General features: G+C 41.0%; 1 protein-coding gene across 2 annotated transcripts in view; it reads right to left on the minus strand.

Annotated features, from left to right (window-relative positions):
- SLC9A9 (solute carrier family 9 member A9) overlaps nt 1-15,321 on the minus strand; it is a 514,180-nt gene that overhangs the window by 466,671 nt on the left and 32,188 nt on the right. For both annotated transcript variants that reach the window (XM_030216056.1, XM_030216057.1), the window contains exons 2-3: nt 8,594-8,796; nt 336-413 (exon numbers count right to left, since the gene is read on the minus strand). In XM_030216056.1, coding sequence (XP_030071916.1) covers nt 336-413; nt 8,594-8,796 — 281 coding nt within the window. The remainder of the gene's footprint in view (nt 1-335; nt 414-8,593; nt 8,797-15,321) is intronic.

Below are 15,321 nucleotides of genomic sequence, written 5' to 3' on the forward strand. Positions count from 1 at the left end.
GGGTGTGTGTGTTTTGAGGAATGTTTGAGGACAGGAAGAGAAAACTGTTAGCCCATGTCCTGCTTTGCTTCCCCCTCAACCCTCCCAGCTAATCCACAACAATCTCAATGGGATCAGAACTCAAACTTTCCAGATAAGTACACTGGGTCCTATAGGAGTATGTGACATAACTGGAAGGTCCTCCCACCCCCTTTATTTATTTATTTTATATGTAGATTTAAATCCGGCATTTTTTTTTAAAGGAGCAATACATCAGTCTCGGATTATCCTAATTAATCAGCATAAAGGCAATAAAATTCTTTCATAGGTTTTCCTTTACAGGAACATTATCTTACCTTTTTTAAGCTATACCCAGCATGAAATATGACGGGAGGCAGTAATACATTGAAGAAGACTTCAGAGTCAAATGTCATCTGTCAGGAAAAATAGAGATGGTAAAAATCAAGAACTGGTATTTCATTTATTAATAGGATTTATTTACCACTTCTTTGAAGAAGTTCATTCAAGGTGATGTACAGCAAGAAGAAATCAAACACAGGCAATAGACAATTACAACTACAACAGCACAATTATTCAAACAACAATACAAGGTATAGCATAGTATGTCACATTACAACATCAACACAGTACACAATAAAACATTATAACAGACAGCATATCATATAAGCAAAGTTAGATAAGACAGACTAAAAGGAGTTAGAAAAATAAGTGGACAAATGATGCAATACACTATTCTACAGTGGAAAGGGGTTATGCATTCACAATTGGACCATCCTAGAGAGCAGTAAAAGCAACCCAGAAAAAGAGAAAAATACTTAAATAACAATTTTTTTAAAAACCCACATTGTAATCTTGTACAGTTTGTACTTCTAGAGCTGGTTATCTCTGAAGGTACTAAAATTAAAGCAAACTAGAGCTCATCTACCCACAAACATCAGAACTTATGCATGAAGAACATGTACATGAGATAACGCTGTAAAAATTTACCCATAGGCCTTTCAGCTGAAACATTTCTTCCCACACTTCTCTATGGAAAAGACATTAATACTTATATGCCCTAATTCTCCACTGTATGCAAATATCTCATGCATATTCATTGTGGGAATCATGAAATCCTGACTGGCTATGTGTGTCCCGAGGACTGGGTTGAGAACCTCTGCTCTGTAACAAGGCTTGTTTTACCCAAATTACCAAAATGAGGCTTGGCTTCTTTGCAATGTGAAAACAAGGTTTTGCTTCTCCGTCACACTTTGCACGTGCAGCATTTCAGCTGTTCCTGCGTTTTCACTAGAGACAGTTTTCATTACGTATGCAGACTAAATGATTTTCTCCCGGTAAGTTTATCTTTACTTCTATTTTCACTTTTCAGATAAGGTCTTCAGTATACATTTCCCAATGTGGCCTTTAGTGTTCTGCCTTCATATGTGGTTAAGAACAACAATACGATTTCTTACAGTTCAGGCACGGTCAGATCCTGAGCTTTTGTCTTTTTGTGTTTTGTTTTTTTTTAGCACTACAGAATACCATTTATCACTGAGGGCCCCTTTTACAAAATGGTGGTACCCGTACCACCACTTTGCTATACATCATTTTGGCACTACCACTGGGCTACCTCAGGAGCCTGGTGGTAGTGCCTGCCCCCAGCGCGCATTTCTGGCACTTAAAAAATATTTTTTTTATTTTTAGCACCAAGGGCTTACCCGACGGTAATCAAGCATCCTCATGCACTGCCTGGTTACTGCCAGAATAGCACTGGAGCCCTTACTGCCTCCTAAATAGGTGGGGGTAAGGGCTCCCCCAGGAAATGGCCAAGCAGCAAGACCATTTTTAAATCCTTGTCTGCACATTTCTCATTCATGACTTGAGTTCTCTTCATCACGTCACTTGATGATCATATTTTATCATCGTCATTAGCCACAAGACTCCTGATGTAGGCCATCCGGCCAAAACACAACGTTGTGTCGAGTCATTTTTAATGTGGAATTGTGTTATTATTATTTGTTTGAATATTATTAAATTTTATTTTAAACTTAACTTCAGGTCCAATTATTGGATAGCCTGGCTCATATTCCCACCTTTTTGTTACACAAGCAGCAAGTGGTTCATTTACCGCACGGCTGTTTCCTTTTTTTTTTTTAAATAAAAAGCCTTTTACCCGCTGTAAAAATATGGTACAAGCTGAGGCCTACAACCAAGCCAAGGGGTTGCTGGAAAAGCTTGGCCCGGCCTAACTGGTAAAAGGAGGCCTCTGTGCACGACAAATCAAAGCGCTGATGCTACCACAGGGCCCCTCTTACCGCAGCTTTGTAAAAAGGGGCCCTTAGTATTCCCCTCATTAATTTAGGCTTAGAAATCACACAGTCATCTTTTCCAGTGTGCACTTTGTTTTGCAGCCACAATTACTAGCTTTTATTTTTTACGACAATCGATTTTTATTTTACGCCGTTGATATTTTAGGTGGATACTTCCCCCCACCCCACCCCATTTTTTTTTTTTTGCTCAACATTCTAACTCAAAACTTTCTTTTCATCAGTGCTCAAATTTAAGGTCTATTGCAAATGTCGATTTTCCAATGGTTTGTTTGTTTTATGACTACTGCATTCATTAATACGCATTGTTGATGTCTTTACTAAGAACCAACCATGAATTCATTAGCTCCCCTTTGATAACATCAACAAGCAGAATCATATTTATGTGGCTTTAAACAGCATTTCATATGTTCCATCGGATGGCTGTCCTAACAACAAGTAAAGTATTTCTTGTTGATGCATTGTATCTCGGGATTGCTAAAACGTAGTGCAAAGCATTGCAGGTTGTACAGAATTCTGCAGTAGAGATGATTTTGGGGATTACACCGGTTGCTAGTGGAGTACAGGATTGCTCACAACATTTTGACATTGGTGTATAAGGCAATTTTTGATGTACCATTATATTTGAAGCAGGTTATTCGGTTGTATAAACCATCGAGAATGTTAAGATCTGATGGAGTGATACAGCTGGTTGCGCCATCTTTGAAGGGTATTCACTATGCAGATACAAAGTGGGGGGCTGCTTTTTTTCAGTACAAGGGCCCATGTTATTGAACAAAATTGCCAGGCTTTCTGCATCTGAATTCGTCAATGCAGGAGTTCAAAAGGGCGCCATTTCCTGAGTGATATTTTATGTAGTATGATGTCCTTGGTTTTACTGAGCAGATTAAGAAACCAGAGAAGTATTTTACTGCAGTAGTTTAAAATTGTGTTGTATGTTATATTTGTTGATAATTATGTATGTCTTTAAATTGTTGAACTGCTTAGGTTGAAGTGGGTTTAAACGGAGATAAACACCTACCGGCAGAATTATATTTACAGAATCCTGCTGGTAGAATTTATTTTTTTTCTGACTAGTAATCAATTTTTTCTTCCCTTAAGATGCCTGTTTGGTGGAACTATTATCTTTATTTTGATATGGTCACACAGCAGTTAAGGCCACACTAATGCATATACACTTTTCATGTTATATTTGCATTTCTGTATAAATGCCAAAAATATACAGTTATTTTTGCTTTTGATTTCTGTACCATTGCTAAAAATATGCAGTTCCCTGCTTTTTAACAATAGTTTTCAAGTTGTATTTAAAATCACAATTGTTATTTTATTGCTTATTGTAGAATGTTTCCTGTTTTTATTTTGAAGAATGCTCTTTAGATCTTGTCAGCAAGAAGGTCAGCTATGTGGGATTATTTATATATATATATATTCATTTATTTGTTTGTTACATTTGTATCCCACATTTTCCCACCTATTTGCAGGCTCAATGTGGCTTACATAATACCGTAGAGGCAATTGCCATTTCCGGTACTGAAACAAATACAGAGAGTTGTAGTAGACGAATAAGGTTCATGTGTTATAGGCACATTGGGGAATCGTAGATTGGAAGAATTGCATAGAATCTATTATGAGCTTTGGTTTCGCTGTATTGCGAGGTTAGGCACTTGGGTTGGGTCGGATGGGTATGCCTTTTTGAACAGGTTGGTTTTTAGTGCTTTCCAGAAGGTCAGGTGGTCATACATGGTTTTCATAGCTTTTGGTAGTGTGCTCCACAGTTGTGTGCTTATGTAGGAGAAGCTGGATGCATAGGTTGATTTGTATTTGAGTTCTTTACAGCTTGGGTAGTGGAGGTTTAGGCATGTTCGTGTTGATCTGATTGTATTTCTTATTGGTAGGTCTATGAGGTCTGTCATGTATCCCGGGGTTGCACCGTAGATGATTTTATGGACCAAGGTGCAGATTTTGAAAGCGATACATTCTTTGATTGGTAGCCAGTGTAGTTTTTCTCTGAGTGGTTTGGCGCTTTCATATCGTGCTTTGCCAAATATAAGCCTGTCTGCTGTATTTTGAGCGGTCTGAAGTTTCTTTATGAGTTGTTCTTTGCATATATATATATATATATAGATAGATATAGATAGATATAAATAGATAGATATACACATACACACTCATATTTTCTGTGCATGTGCAGTCTATTTATTCCTGTGGATTCCTTAGCTTCAAACACCAGTATGAAACATATATTTTTACTCATTATCCATCCCTCCATTCATGTGAACAGATGAACACATGTGCACATGAATGTATACGTTCAAATGTGGTGTTATGTGCACACAAATTGACACATATATATTTTTCGTATGCTGTTTTGGCTTACTTTGTTTTTTTTAGCCATATAACTGTTATATTCAAGAGAAAGATGTGTAAAGCAAATCACAGGCAATTGTGAATAGTCTTTTTAATTAATATATTTTAATTATCCATAATGGGGGGATTCTATATATGGTGCCTAAAAAAAATCTGTGCAGAAAACATTTCCACCTAAGTGTATTCTATAAGCGGCACCTAGATTTAGATGCTTTGAAGAAACAGTGTGTTTTAAGAATGTAAAATGTATTGGATATTTTCCTGCATTGTTCTGAAGTGTATTTATATTTATTTATTGCATTTGTATCCCACATTCCCCCCACCTATTTGCAGGCTCAATGTGGCTTACACAGATTTGTTAACATTGTCATTTCAGGATATCAGATACAGTTAGTAACGTGTAGCGATCCTGTTTGGCCAGCAGATGGTGCATGTTTATGCTTAAAGCTGTTACAGAGGACTGTCTTCTCTTTCTTTTTTTGGCACACAGATACTAGGAAGTGTCTGTAGTGATGTAACCAGTTTTATTTGAATCTTGATTGTTCTAGGCACGGATTGGCCTGGAGTTTGAAATTACCCAGTAGTGCTGACTGCTGCTTCAGTCTTAGCCTGGAAGAAAAGGGAGACCGATCTCTTTGCTAGGGATCTGTGAACAATTATATGTCCTGATCTTCCCAGGTACTGTTTAGCCAGTATACAAATGTCTGGTTAGTGTTATAATTGATCCATATTTCAGTTACCCATTACTGTATCCTAATTGCACATTTATTTTGTTCATTGCTCCAGTGTGAGAATAAACACATTTGTTTGTTCGTTCTGCCTGGACTGATAAAGAATCCTGGTGGTTTGTGTGTTGGGTCTATGAGTGCTTTCTGGGAAATGTGGGGCCACTAGGAATGTGGCTCCAGTAACCTATAAGTCACTGGGGATAATTTGAGAGTGTGAGACTCACGCAGAGGCGATTGTGACCCAGTCAGTGGGAGGAAGGTACTAGTGTAGAGCACAAGCAGCACATGCAGGCTGACCTGAGCTGTGCTGTGGATAGACCCTCTAAGTGGCCACAGGGTAACCCCAGGTGGGTGATTTAGGCGTTTTGTGACAGGCGTGGTATATAGAATATGCTTAACTGATATCCCAGCACCTAAAACTACGTGTGTCCATTTACACCAACAAAACATGACGTAAATTCCGGTGCACTGGGCCATAATCTATAACTACATGCATAAATTTTGGAACACCCATGAAAATCCCATTTCCCCGTCCATAACCATACCCCTTTTTGCTTGTGCATGTTAGAAGTTAGGCGCACTACATTACAGAATACGCTTAGTGAGCTGTGTGCATAAATTCTATTTCTTGCCAAATACTGCTCATTATTGCTTGTTAAATGCTATTAACGCTGATTGGCTTGTTAAGCCAATTAAGTCATGCGCTTTGTTATAAAATACGCTTGGATTTCATTGCGGAACGCTAGGTGCACTGTATAGAATCCGAGGGAATGTTTTTCATATTTATGTATTTCATGTACAATTTTAATTTTTTTTTATATATATATATTTTGTTTGTTTGACTTGGCATATTTATGCACTTTTTACAGACCCGAGACAGGCTTTTTCAGGCCAAAATATAGTCCCGTGTCGGGTTTACTTTGCTCTTCAATAAACTATATATCCCTGAGAATGCTCCCGTTGTATATGTGATTGAATGTTGGAAGACTCATCCATTTGCTTTACTGTGTGACTGTTCCTATGGGTCATGGGCAGGTTATACACTTACACGTTAAACTTACAGAATACTGCAAGTAGTGAATGTGGTAAAAGCTTTACTGAGAAGAATACACTGACCAAGCATCAGAAAATCCACACAGGAGAAAAGCCATTTAAATGTAGTTAGTTAAATCTAGATTGAAAGCCCACCTGTTTAACATTGCTTTTGACTTGTAACCACTCGCCTCCACCTACCCTCCTCTCCTCTTTCCTCTACACATTAATTGATTTGCTTGCTTTATTTTTGTCTATTAGATTGTAAGCTCTTTGAGCAGGGACTGTCTGTCTTCTATGTTTGTGCAGCGCTGCGTACGCTTTGTAGCGCTATAAAAATGCTAAATAGTAGTAGTAGTAGTAGTAGTAGTAGTAGTAATACTCAGGTACATCTCCTGATTAGATCTTAACTGGCAAATAGGCTGGTACTAAGACATTCTCTCCCCTGTTTATTAAGCTGTGAGGCAATGCCGACACAGCCCATTCAAAGTGAATGGGCTGTGTTGGCATTAGTGCATGTCAGCCACTAACATGGCTTAGTAAACTGGGGGGGGGGGGGGGGTCTGTCTTTTAATGTATTCAGCCTTTTGAAAGACCACCCTTCAGGCCTAAAAGAGAAGCAAAACAATTTACAAATGCATTACCTCTCATAACTATAGAAGTCAAAAAGTTTAACCTTACTCTTTGTATACAAACTACAAAATTTCTTGTTAATTTGTCTGCTAAGCAGGTATAAAATACATTGTAGTAGTCTAAATGTTCTAAAGTATGTGTTTAATTTCAAAGCTCATCCCAATTCCGCCACTGGTAATGCCTTTTCAAATGTATGCCTCTACAGGCTGTGCGCATAACCTTTCGTACATATAACAATTTTGCAGAGACCATTTCTGCAGAAATGCTTTAGCCAATTATCTTACCCATATGAAGGCATGGAACTACATCTAGGGATGTGCATTTCATTTTTTTAAATGAAAACAGGAAAAAAAAATCTGACCATTTCTTTTATTTCCTTGCAAAACAGCAAAAGTAGAGGCTGACAAATGCACAAACCAATAGGGAGATAATATCAAAAACCAGTTTATTCAGAATATTCATATCAAGGACCCGATTAACTTGCATACATAAAGGAATTATTCAAGCCTATCAGCTTCTTCTCAGAGAAAGTTGATTGTGACCCCTGAGGCAGGCGCTTTGGCGCCGAAACACGGACCGTGTCGGGTCCTTGATATGAGATATTATCTCCCTATTGGTTTGCGCATTTGTCAGCCCCTACTTTTGCTGTTTTGCTTTGACTTTCCGTGGAGGCTCCTCCTGTCTTCTTTTATTTCCTTGCATCATCAATAGTACAAGCTATTGTTGACATCGCCCCCAAAATGACAATTTTTTTAAAACCCCCAAATGAATGGTCAAATCTCATGACCTGCTCACTCCTAATACAGGGGTTCTTTTTCGAAGCTGTGGCAAAAGGGGGCCTGCGCTGGCGTCGGTGCACGTTTTTGATGCGCACCGAGACCCTTTTTACCGTAACGGGTAAAAGGGAGGTCTTTATTTTTTTTAAAGAAATGGTCGTGTGGCAAGTGAAGCACTTGCCGCGCTGCTATTTCGGGAGGAAGCACTTTTGGGGGGGGGGCATTTCGGTGGGGAGCACTCATTGAGGTAGCGGTAAGGGCTCTCACGCTAACCTAGAGGTAACTGGATTACTGCTGTGTACACACCGGCGCTACAAAAATATTTTTGTAGCCCCGTGAAATGGCACACTCTCAACCGCTTTGTAAAAGGACCCCATAGATAATTAACGGATGTACATTTAATTAAAGTTGCAGAATTTACTGTGAGAGGCAGTACTCAAAGACATAGAATAACTGTGTTCAAAATTTTAAAAAAGAAAAAGATTGGATATTTCAGAAAGAACTTGTCTATTAATAACTATTAGCTAAGTAGGCATGGGAATGCCACCCCTTGCTGCAAGGACCTGGGTGTGAATAACAGATGATGATAGACCTACATAGAGGGACCTGGTGGGTATTTCTTCCAAACAACCTGGACTGGCAGAGCCAGGAGTGGCCTGTTCCAGTATGGCATTTCTCATATTCTTATGATCAGGCACAAATGATAGATAAATGCAGATAAGAAATAGGATGCTTTGAGTACTTTTACCTTTTGCAACATCACATCACTGTGGTGACTGTTGACATTTTGCTGGCTGATCTCCCTCTGGTACTGGTACTCGTAGACATGGTCTGTGATATTCACAAGTAGTGTTGATGGGTTGCTTTGTAGTCTCTCACAGCTATAGGCAGTCCCATTGTCAAGATCCAACGGTATTGTAGCATATCGTATAATTAACCCCATTACAAGACCTGGAGATTTCAGAATATGGAAGAAGAGAGACAAGTACATGGAATACAAATCTCTATAATGATCTGGTATACAGAATTCATTTGACTCAAATGATATGTGTAGAGTTCTGTCCATTACCACCAACTTCTATACAGCTGGACAACCAACTTTTTCCACTTAGGTGAAAGTCTATATATGGCGCTGAAAAAAAATTGCACTTAGTACTATTCTTTGATCCTTGCCTAGAGTTAGGGAAGGAGCAAAAACAGGGCTTTGGGGTCTCTGGTTTGGCTGGTGGGGCCACGGGGATCCCCAAGCCCTGCCAGCAGAAACCTTCCTCCGGCACTGTTCTCTGCTGCATTGCCTGACTTGTGGCTGCTTTGCCCCTCACTTTGCGCGTGCTCACCAGGCAATGCGGTGAACAGCCCTGGAGGAAGGCTTTTGCTGGTGGGACTTGGGGACCCCTGCCAGCCAAGGTATGTGGAGTTGTAGCAGGAGGCAGGGAAGTGGGGCAAAATGTGCCCAGTTTTTGTGGTCTAGCTATGCGGCGGTCTGGGGGAGGCGGCGGCAGCAGTGGTCCTGGGGGAGGGGCCTGGCAGCAGCAGCCCTGCCCCGGCTCAGTCTCTCGGCCAGGGGCATAGCCAGACACCCAATTTTGGGTGGGCCTGGGCCCAAGATGGGTAGGCAGAAGAACTTCACCCTGTCCCACAAGTGATCTGGCCTCTCCCTCTCTCGCCTGCATGCCATATGGTCTCTCAAACATCCCCCTCCCCTATACCTTTTAAATAGCAGATTTTCACTGTCAGCAAGCAGCAAATAATACACACTGCTCATGTTGGCTCCACAGCCTTCCCTCTGATGCAACTTTCTGCTTTCGCATAGGCGGGAATACATCAAAGGGAAGGCTGGTATGCAGGAAGGACAGGAATTTTTGGCTGGTGGGGCTTGGGAATCCCTACCAGACACTTCATAGATGTGCTGCTACTGGGTGGGCCTGAGCCCAAAGTAGGTGGGTCTGGGCCCATCCGGGCCCACCCTTGGCTATGCCACTGCTCTCAGCAGCCCTGGGTAGGTCAGAGGCATGCCCAGGACTTGCATGCACATGTTATAGATACATGTAGTTATGCACCTAACTGCTACAGTTAGGCACAAACACTTACAACAGCCTTTGAGCTGACCTAAGTGCTTGAGCCTAAAGCTAGGCATATCAACGCGGACTTACACTAGTACTTTGTAATGGAAATTCCATGTGGAACTTCCATTACAGAACCAACGCTTAGCACTCAAATGTTTGGTGCCTAGCTTTTGGTGACTTTTCTTGAATCTACCCCATGTGCCTCTGGTACGAGCTATAGGAATGATGCTAAGAAAAACAATTCTAGCTGGTCCTGAACACATTTTCTTATGGATTCCACGTCAGATGTGCTAAATTGCAGCGGTCTCAGCCAGTTGGGTTTTCAGGATATCCACAACGAATATGCAAGATATAGATTTGAACATGGTGGAGGTAGCACACGCAAATATCATGCATATTTGCTGCGAATACAAGAAAACAAACAAATAAAAAGGCAGGTGATCCACAAGACCTAAGATAGGTAACAAAACAGCAGATCAATGAGAATTGTCCAAATTCCTAATTTATTTACCACACCAAAGCATAAAACACATGAATAATTAAAAGCCCAACATGGCCATGTTTCGCCCTCTCAAGGGCTTCATCAGGGGCTATTAAAAACTGTTAATAAATACATTTAAAAATGCTGGTATAAATCATAAGAATATTTAAAAACAAATAAACCACAAGACTTGTCTGAACTAAAACAGGCAACTATGAGACATCGGTATAATACACAAAAGCATAATATAAATAACTAATAAATAACATGGTCATGTTGAGCTTTTACTTATGTGTTTTATGCTTTGGTGTGGTGAATAAATTTGAAATTTGGACAATTCTCATCGATCTGCTCTTTTGTTGCCTATTCACTGTGGATATCCTGAAACTTGACCATGGGCTCCCCAGGACAGGTTTGGGCCTCCAGCTATACTGAATTATACATGCAATAAGGATGTAAAGAATAACTGACATGTTATGACACATTATAATTCTGTAATTCCATCAAAAACATCTGTAAATAGCATTGTAAATCTTTTGTAATGCCATCAGAAAAACACTACATCATATGCAATCTGTTTACTTGTTTCTTTTTTTCTATTCAAGTCTCATTCAGTACACAGCTGTGCTGATATAATGTCAGAATAATATGGAAGCAATATTCAAAGTATTTTACAAGAGAAAACATGTTTACTCATATAAAATAATGTTCTATTTACTGCCCCCTACCTGCAAGTAAAAGAAGGTTAAATCAGGTCAGAGAGGCAAAATATATGGACAGACTGCATTTTTCAGTCTCCTGACTTTTTCTAGTGCATATCATCAGCCTCATTCAATGCAGGAGCAAAGTAGGCTAGTACTTGGTTCATGGCACATGGCCTGTGTGTTCAGTTGGGATTTTCAAAAAAAGGGAAACTCTAAGGAATTTCCCTTTGAAAATAAGTGTGTAAACGTACCCCAGGGTTATAAGTTTCTACAGAGAGACTCATTATATTGTCTTCTATATGACTTTAAGATGTTATATTGGTAGTTTATCAGAACTGGAGAATTTGAGTAGCCAGAAGTTAAAAATCATTATGAAAAAGCTTTATAGAACTGAATCTTTTTTCCTGGATACAAATTTTCATGGGTACTTTAAGGACCTGATGTACAAAGTAATTTTTTTTTCCAATTTCATCTATGAAAATTATGACCCGTTTTCTGGTTTAAACTTACTATACACTGTCTTTGGCAGAAAGATCGTTAATAAATCAAAATAAGTCAGTCAGGCCCTATAAGTGATCATTTTTTAAAAATATTAAAAAACTGTACAGAAAAGTAGCAAATGTTATCTAGTTAGAATGTAAAATGTGCTTTATTGTGCAAATTTTATGAAGAATAATTTTTTTTTTAAGGATAGGCTTTCAGTGGTAGAATTGTAATGTGTTTTGAGACAAGGGGCAGTTAAAGTGTCATTTCCCCGTGTGTTCTGTCATTGCTTCCCTTCTATCAGATAAAATGAAAAGAATTCTCAATGATCTGCAAGATGTTGCCTATTGGAGAACTTCTCACTACCCTTGGGAAGCATTAAGAGTTGTTTCCAGTTAAGGCTGCCTAGAGACACAGAGCCAGGCCTGCCCCCTCCACCCTCCCCCCCCCCCCCACCCATTGGCCACCAACACCCTTCCACCCCTTACCTTCCTGCGTCTGCTCATCATTCAGTCTGTCACTCTCCTGTTCCTTGTGCCGGGACCCGGGTTATCGCATTAACGCAATCACCTGGGTCCCAACATACAATAGCAGGAGAGAGACAAATCGAGGGAGCAGAACCTTCTGCCTGCCTCCGGAAGCCTTGCCAGCGCCTGGCCCGGGGAATCTTGCCCCTTCCCCCGCTCAGTGGCCCTGTTTCCAGATCTGCCTTGTGGTTTGACTGCTAACAGGCTTCTAGCTAGGTCTTACAGAACTCCAGCTTTCACTTTTGAGGAAATTTGTATGCAAAGACACTTCTGTGCACCAGCATTATGGCCATCTGAGCTGGCTGTGCATTTGTACTGCCTTGTAATCCTGAATAACCTTCTCTATTCATCACTTGTCTGGTAACAACTGCTAGACCAAGGCCACTTCCTGGAGCTATACAGTATATCTATCAAATCAGAGGCCAGGGTCAAAGAAAAGGCAACAAACAGATTTCCTGCAAAATCTTGAGAAGAAAGCAAAAATCAGGAATGCAAGACACATTTGGTTTGCATAATTTTCACTCTTCTTTCTGTGCTCCAGATGTGAAAGATTTCTAATAAGCACACAGAGATCTCAATTTTGAGCATATACTAAAAACATTACATGTTATTTTTATAGCATATTAATCCCCCTGGCAATATCCTGGCATATTGTTCCACTGGGGCATTGATGCTCCTTGGTGATACTTGGAAAAAAGTTTCAGCAAAATAGTATGTTGTCAAAAATCTTCATGTTATCAGAAAGAAATAAAGCAGAAAGCGGTGCTAGATTAAAGTATGTTTTGAATGCATTTATGTTGCTCCTGCTGCACACTTGAGTATATTTTGTTCAGCCAGAAATTCAGTGGATGTTTCATGTCAGGAGGCACCACTGAACCAGGATAGTTCTCACAGAGATGAAAACAAGCTCTGGTTAAACATTCTTGAGGAATTTAGGGCAATTATAAGGCAAAACAACTGACCTAATGGTTATCCCAATGGTTTTCAACCCAGTCCTCAAGACACACCCAGAGCATCATCAGGTTTTTAGGATACATACAATGAATTTGCATACATGTTGTTGTTTTAATCCTACTTACCCCACTTTAAAAGTGAGATTGTAAACCGCTAAGATGCTTTATAATGATACTGCAGTAAATCAAATAAACTTGATGACCTGAAAACCTGAGTACTGGGTTGTGAACCCCTGGGGTAGAGTACTGGACTGGGAAGGTGATCCTGTTGCTAAGACTGCCACTCACTGTGACCCAAGACAAACTGTCGGCCTCCCACAGCCACAGAGAGCATTTAGGGTAAGGGTATGGGTAATGGGATTTGTTGTACCACAGTTCTGTGTACAATCAAGGTGGTTTACTTTTACTATACACAGGTACTTCCTTTGTCCCTGGTGGGCTCAGAAGCTAAGTATCGTACCTAGGGCAATGGAGGGTTACGTGACTTGCCCAGAGTCACATGGAGGGCTACTAGGCTCATAGGAGCCAACTTTTCAAAATGATTGGGGATGCTGAAATTTATTTTATTTACAGTTGGTGCATACCCTCCTCCTCCATCCCCCTCCCTCTCCTCTGAGTTCCAGGCCCCCCTCCCTCCGAGTTCCAGGCCCCCTCCCTCTCCTCATATATCCTTGCAATATATCCAGCTGCAAACTATGCCAAAACATTTCACAGGAATCTTTCACGTGCTCATCTTCCAATGTGGTATACAGGGGCGTATCTGCGTGGGGCCACAGGGGCCTGGGCCCCCGCAGATTTCGCCCTGGACCCCCCTACCACAGACCCTCTCCACCTCCCCCTCCCGCCCGCCCGCCACCAACCCGTCGCCGATCTTTGCTGGCGGGGGACCCCAAGCCCCTGCCAGCCGAAGTCCTCTCTTCCGTGCAGGATGCAAGTTTCAACGCTTCCTGTTCTTCTGAGTCTGACGTCCTGCACGTACAACGTGCAGAACGTCAGACTCAGAATTTGGAATTCAGTCTGACGTCCTGCGCGTTGTACGTGCAGGACGTCAGACTCAGAAGAACAGGAAGCGTTGAAACTTGCAGCGGCGCAGCCTGCATGGAAGAGAGGACCTCGGCTGGCGGGGGGTTGGGGTCCCCCGCCAGCAAAGGTAAGTGACAGCAGCGGGGGAGGGTGTCATTGGTGGCGAGGGGGGGTTAAAATGTGCCCCCTCCCTCTGGCTCTGGCCCCCCCTACCGCCCGAGTCCAGATACGCCCCTGGTGGTATATATCATGCAGTGTAAAAAATGCAACGAAGGCTGCAACATTGGAGAAACAAGTCAGATGCTAAAGAAGAGATTTAATTTACATAGACACCATATGAAAAATGCTAGTACCAATAAAGATGTCTCGCCTGTGGGGCAGCACTTTTCAAAACCAGAACACTGTACCAGTGATTTCATGATAAGAATCCTTAAAGGGAACTTTAAAACAATACAGGAATGTAAGACCTTTGAAGTCAGAATGATTAAATATTTTGACACCCACCAGGCAGGACTTAAAGATCTGGGTTTTCTAGCCCATTATAAACCATAAAATTGTACTGCTTTGAAAATCGTACTGCTTTGTCACCCTCCTGTCTCCATGCATATCTCACAAGCAACCACACGAAGAGCGGAAGAAACCAAAAGGACCAGACTGGAGACCGCAAATAGTAAGAGCACCAAAATAGTTTTATTTTGGGTACTAATAAAACTATTTTGGTGCTCTTACTATTTGCGGTCTCCAGTCTGGTCCTTTTGGTTTCTTCCACTCTTCTTGTGGTTGCTTGTGTGCTTTGCGGAGGATTTGGACCCTCTTTTGGTTTGTCCATGCATATCTCACCTGTCCCTCTTCCTGTCTCTCATCTATCCACCCCCATCCTGTTAGACTGTCACTGGAATGCTTTGATATTTCACTTATATATACTGTCATCTACCAACATTTGCTTATTTCCGATCTGACAAAGAAATGTATCAATCAATAAAAAAGGTATCATCTTATTTTCTTTTCCATGTTTTATTTTGTTTTATTTCTATTGCTATTCAGAGCAATTCACAGCTCACTAGTAATGCCAGCTACCGAGAGTGTTCATTCCGGGTCCTACGATGAGCTTATTGCTCTAAGTTCATGTGCGTGTGTGTGTGTGGGGGGGGGGGGGGGGGGGTTGCCATTGCCTATCTGTCCTAAGTGTAAGGTGTTGGAAAATACCTTATATCACGCTTTTTGGGACTGTGTGGCAGG

This window comes from Microcaecilia unicolor, chromosome 10 (genome assembly GCF_901765095.1).
Source record: "Microcaecilia unicolor chromosome 10, aMicUni1.1, whole genome shotgun sequence".
Taxonomy (NCBI): domain Eukaryota; kingdom Metazoa; phylum Chordata; class Amphibia; order Gymnophiona; family Siphonopidae; genus Microcaecilia; species Microcaecilia unicolor.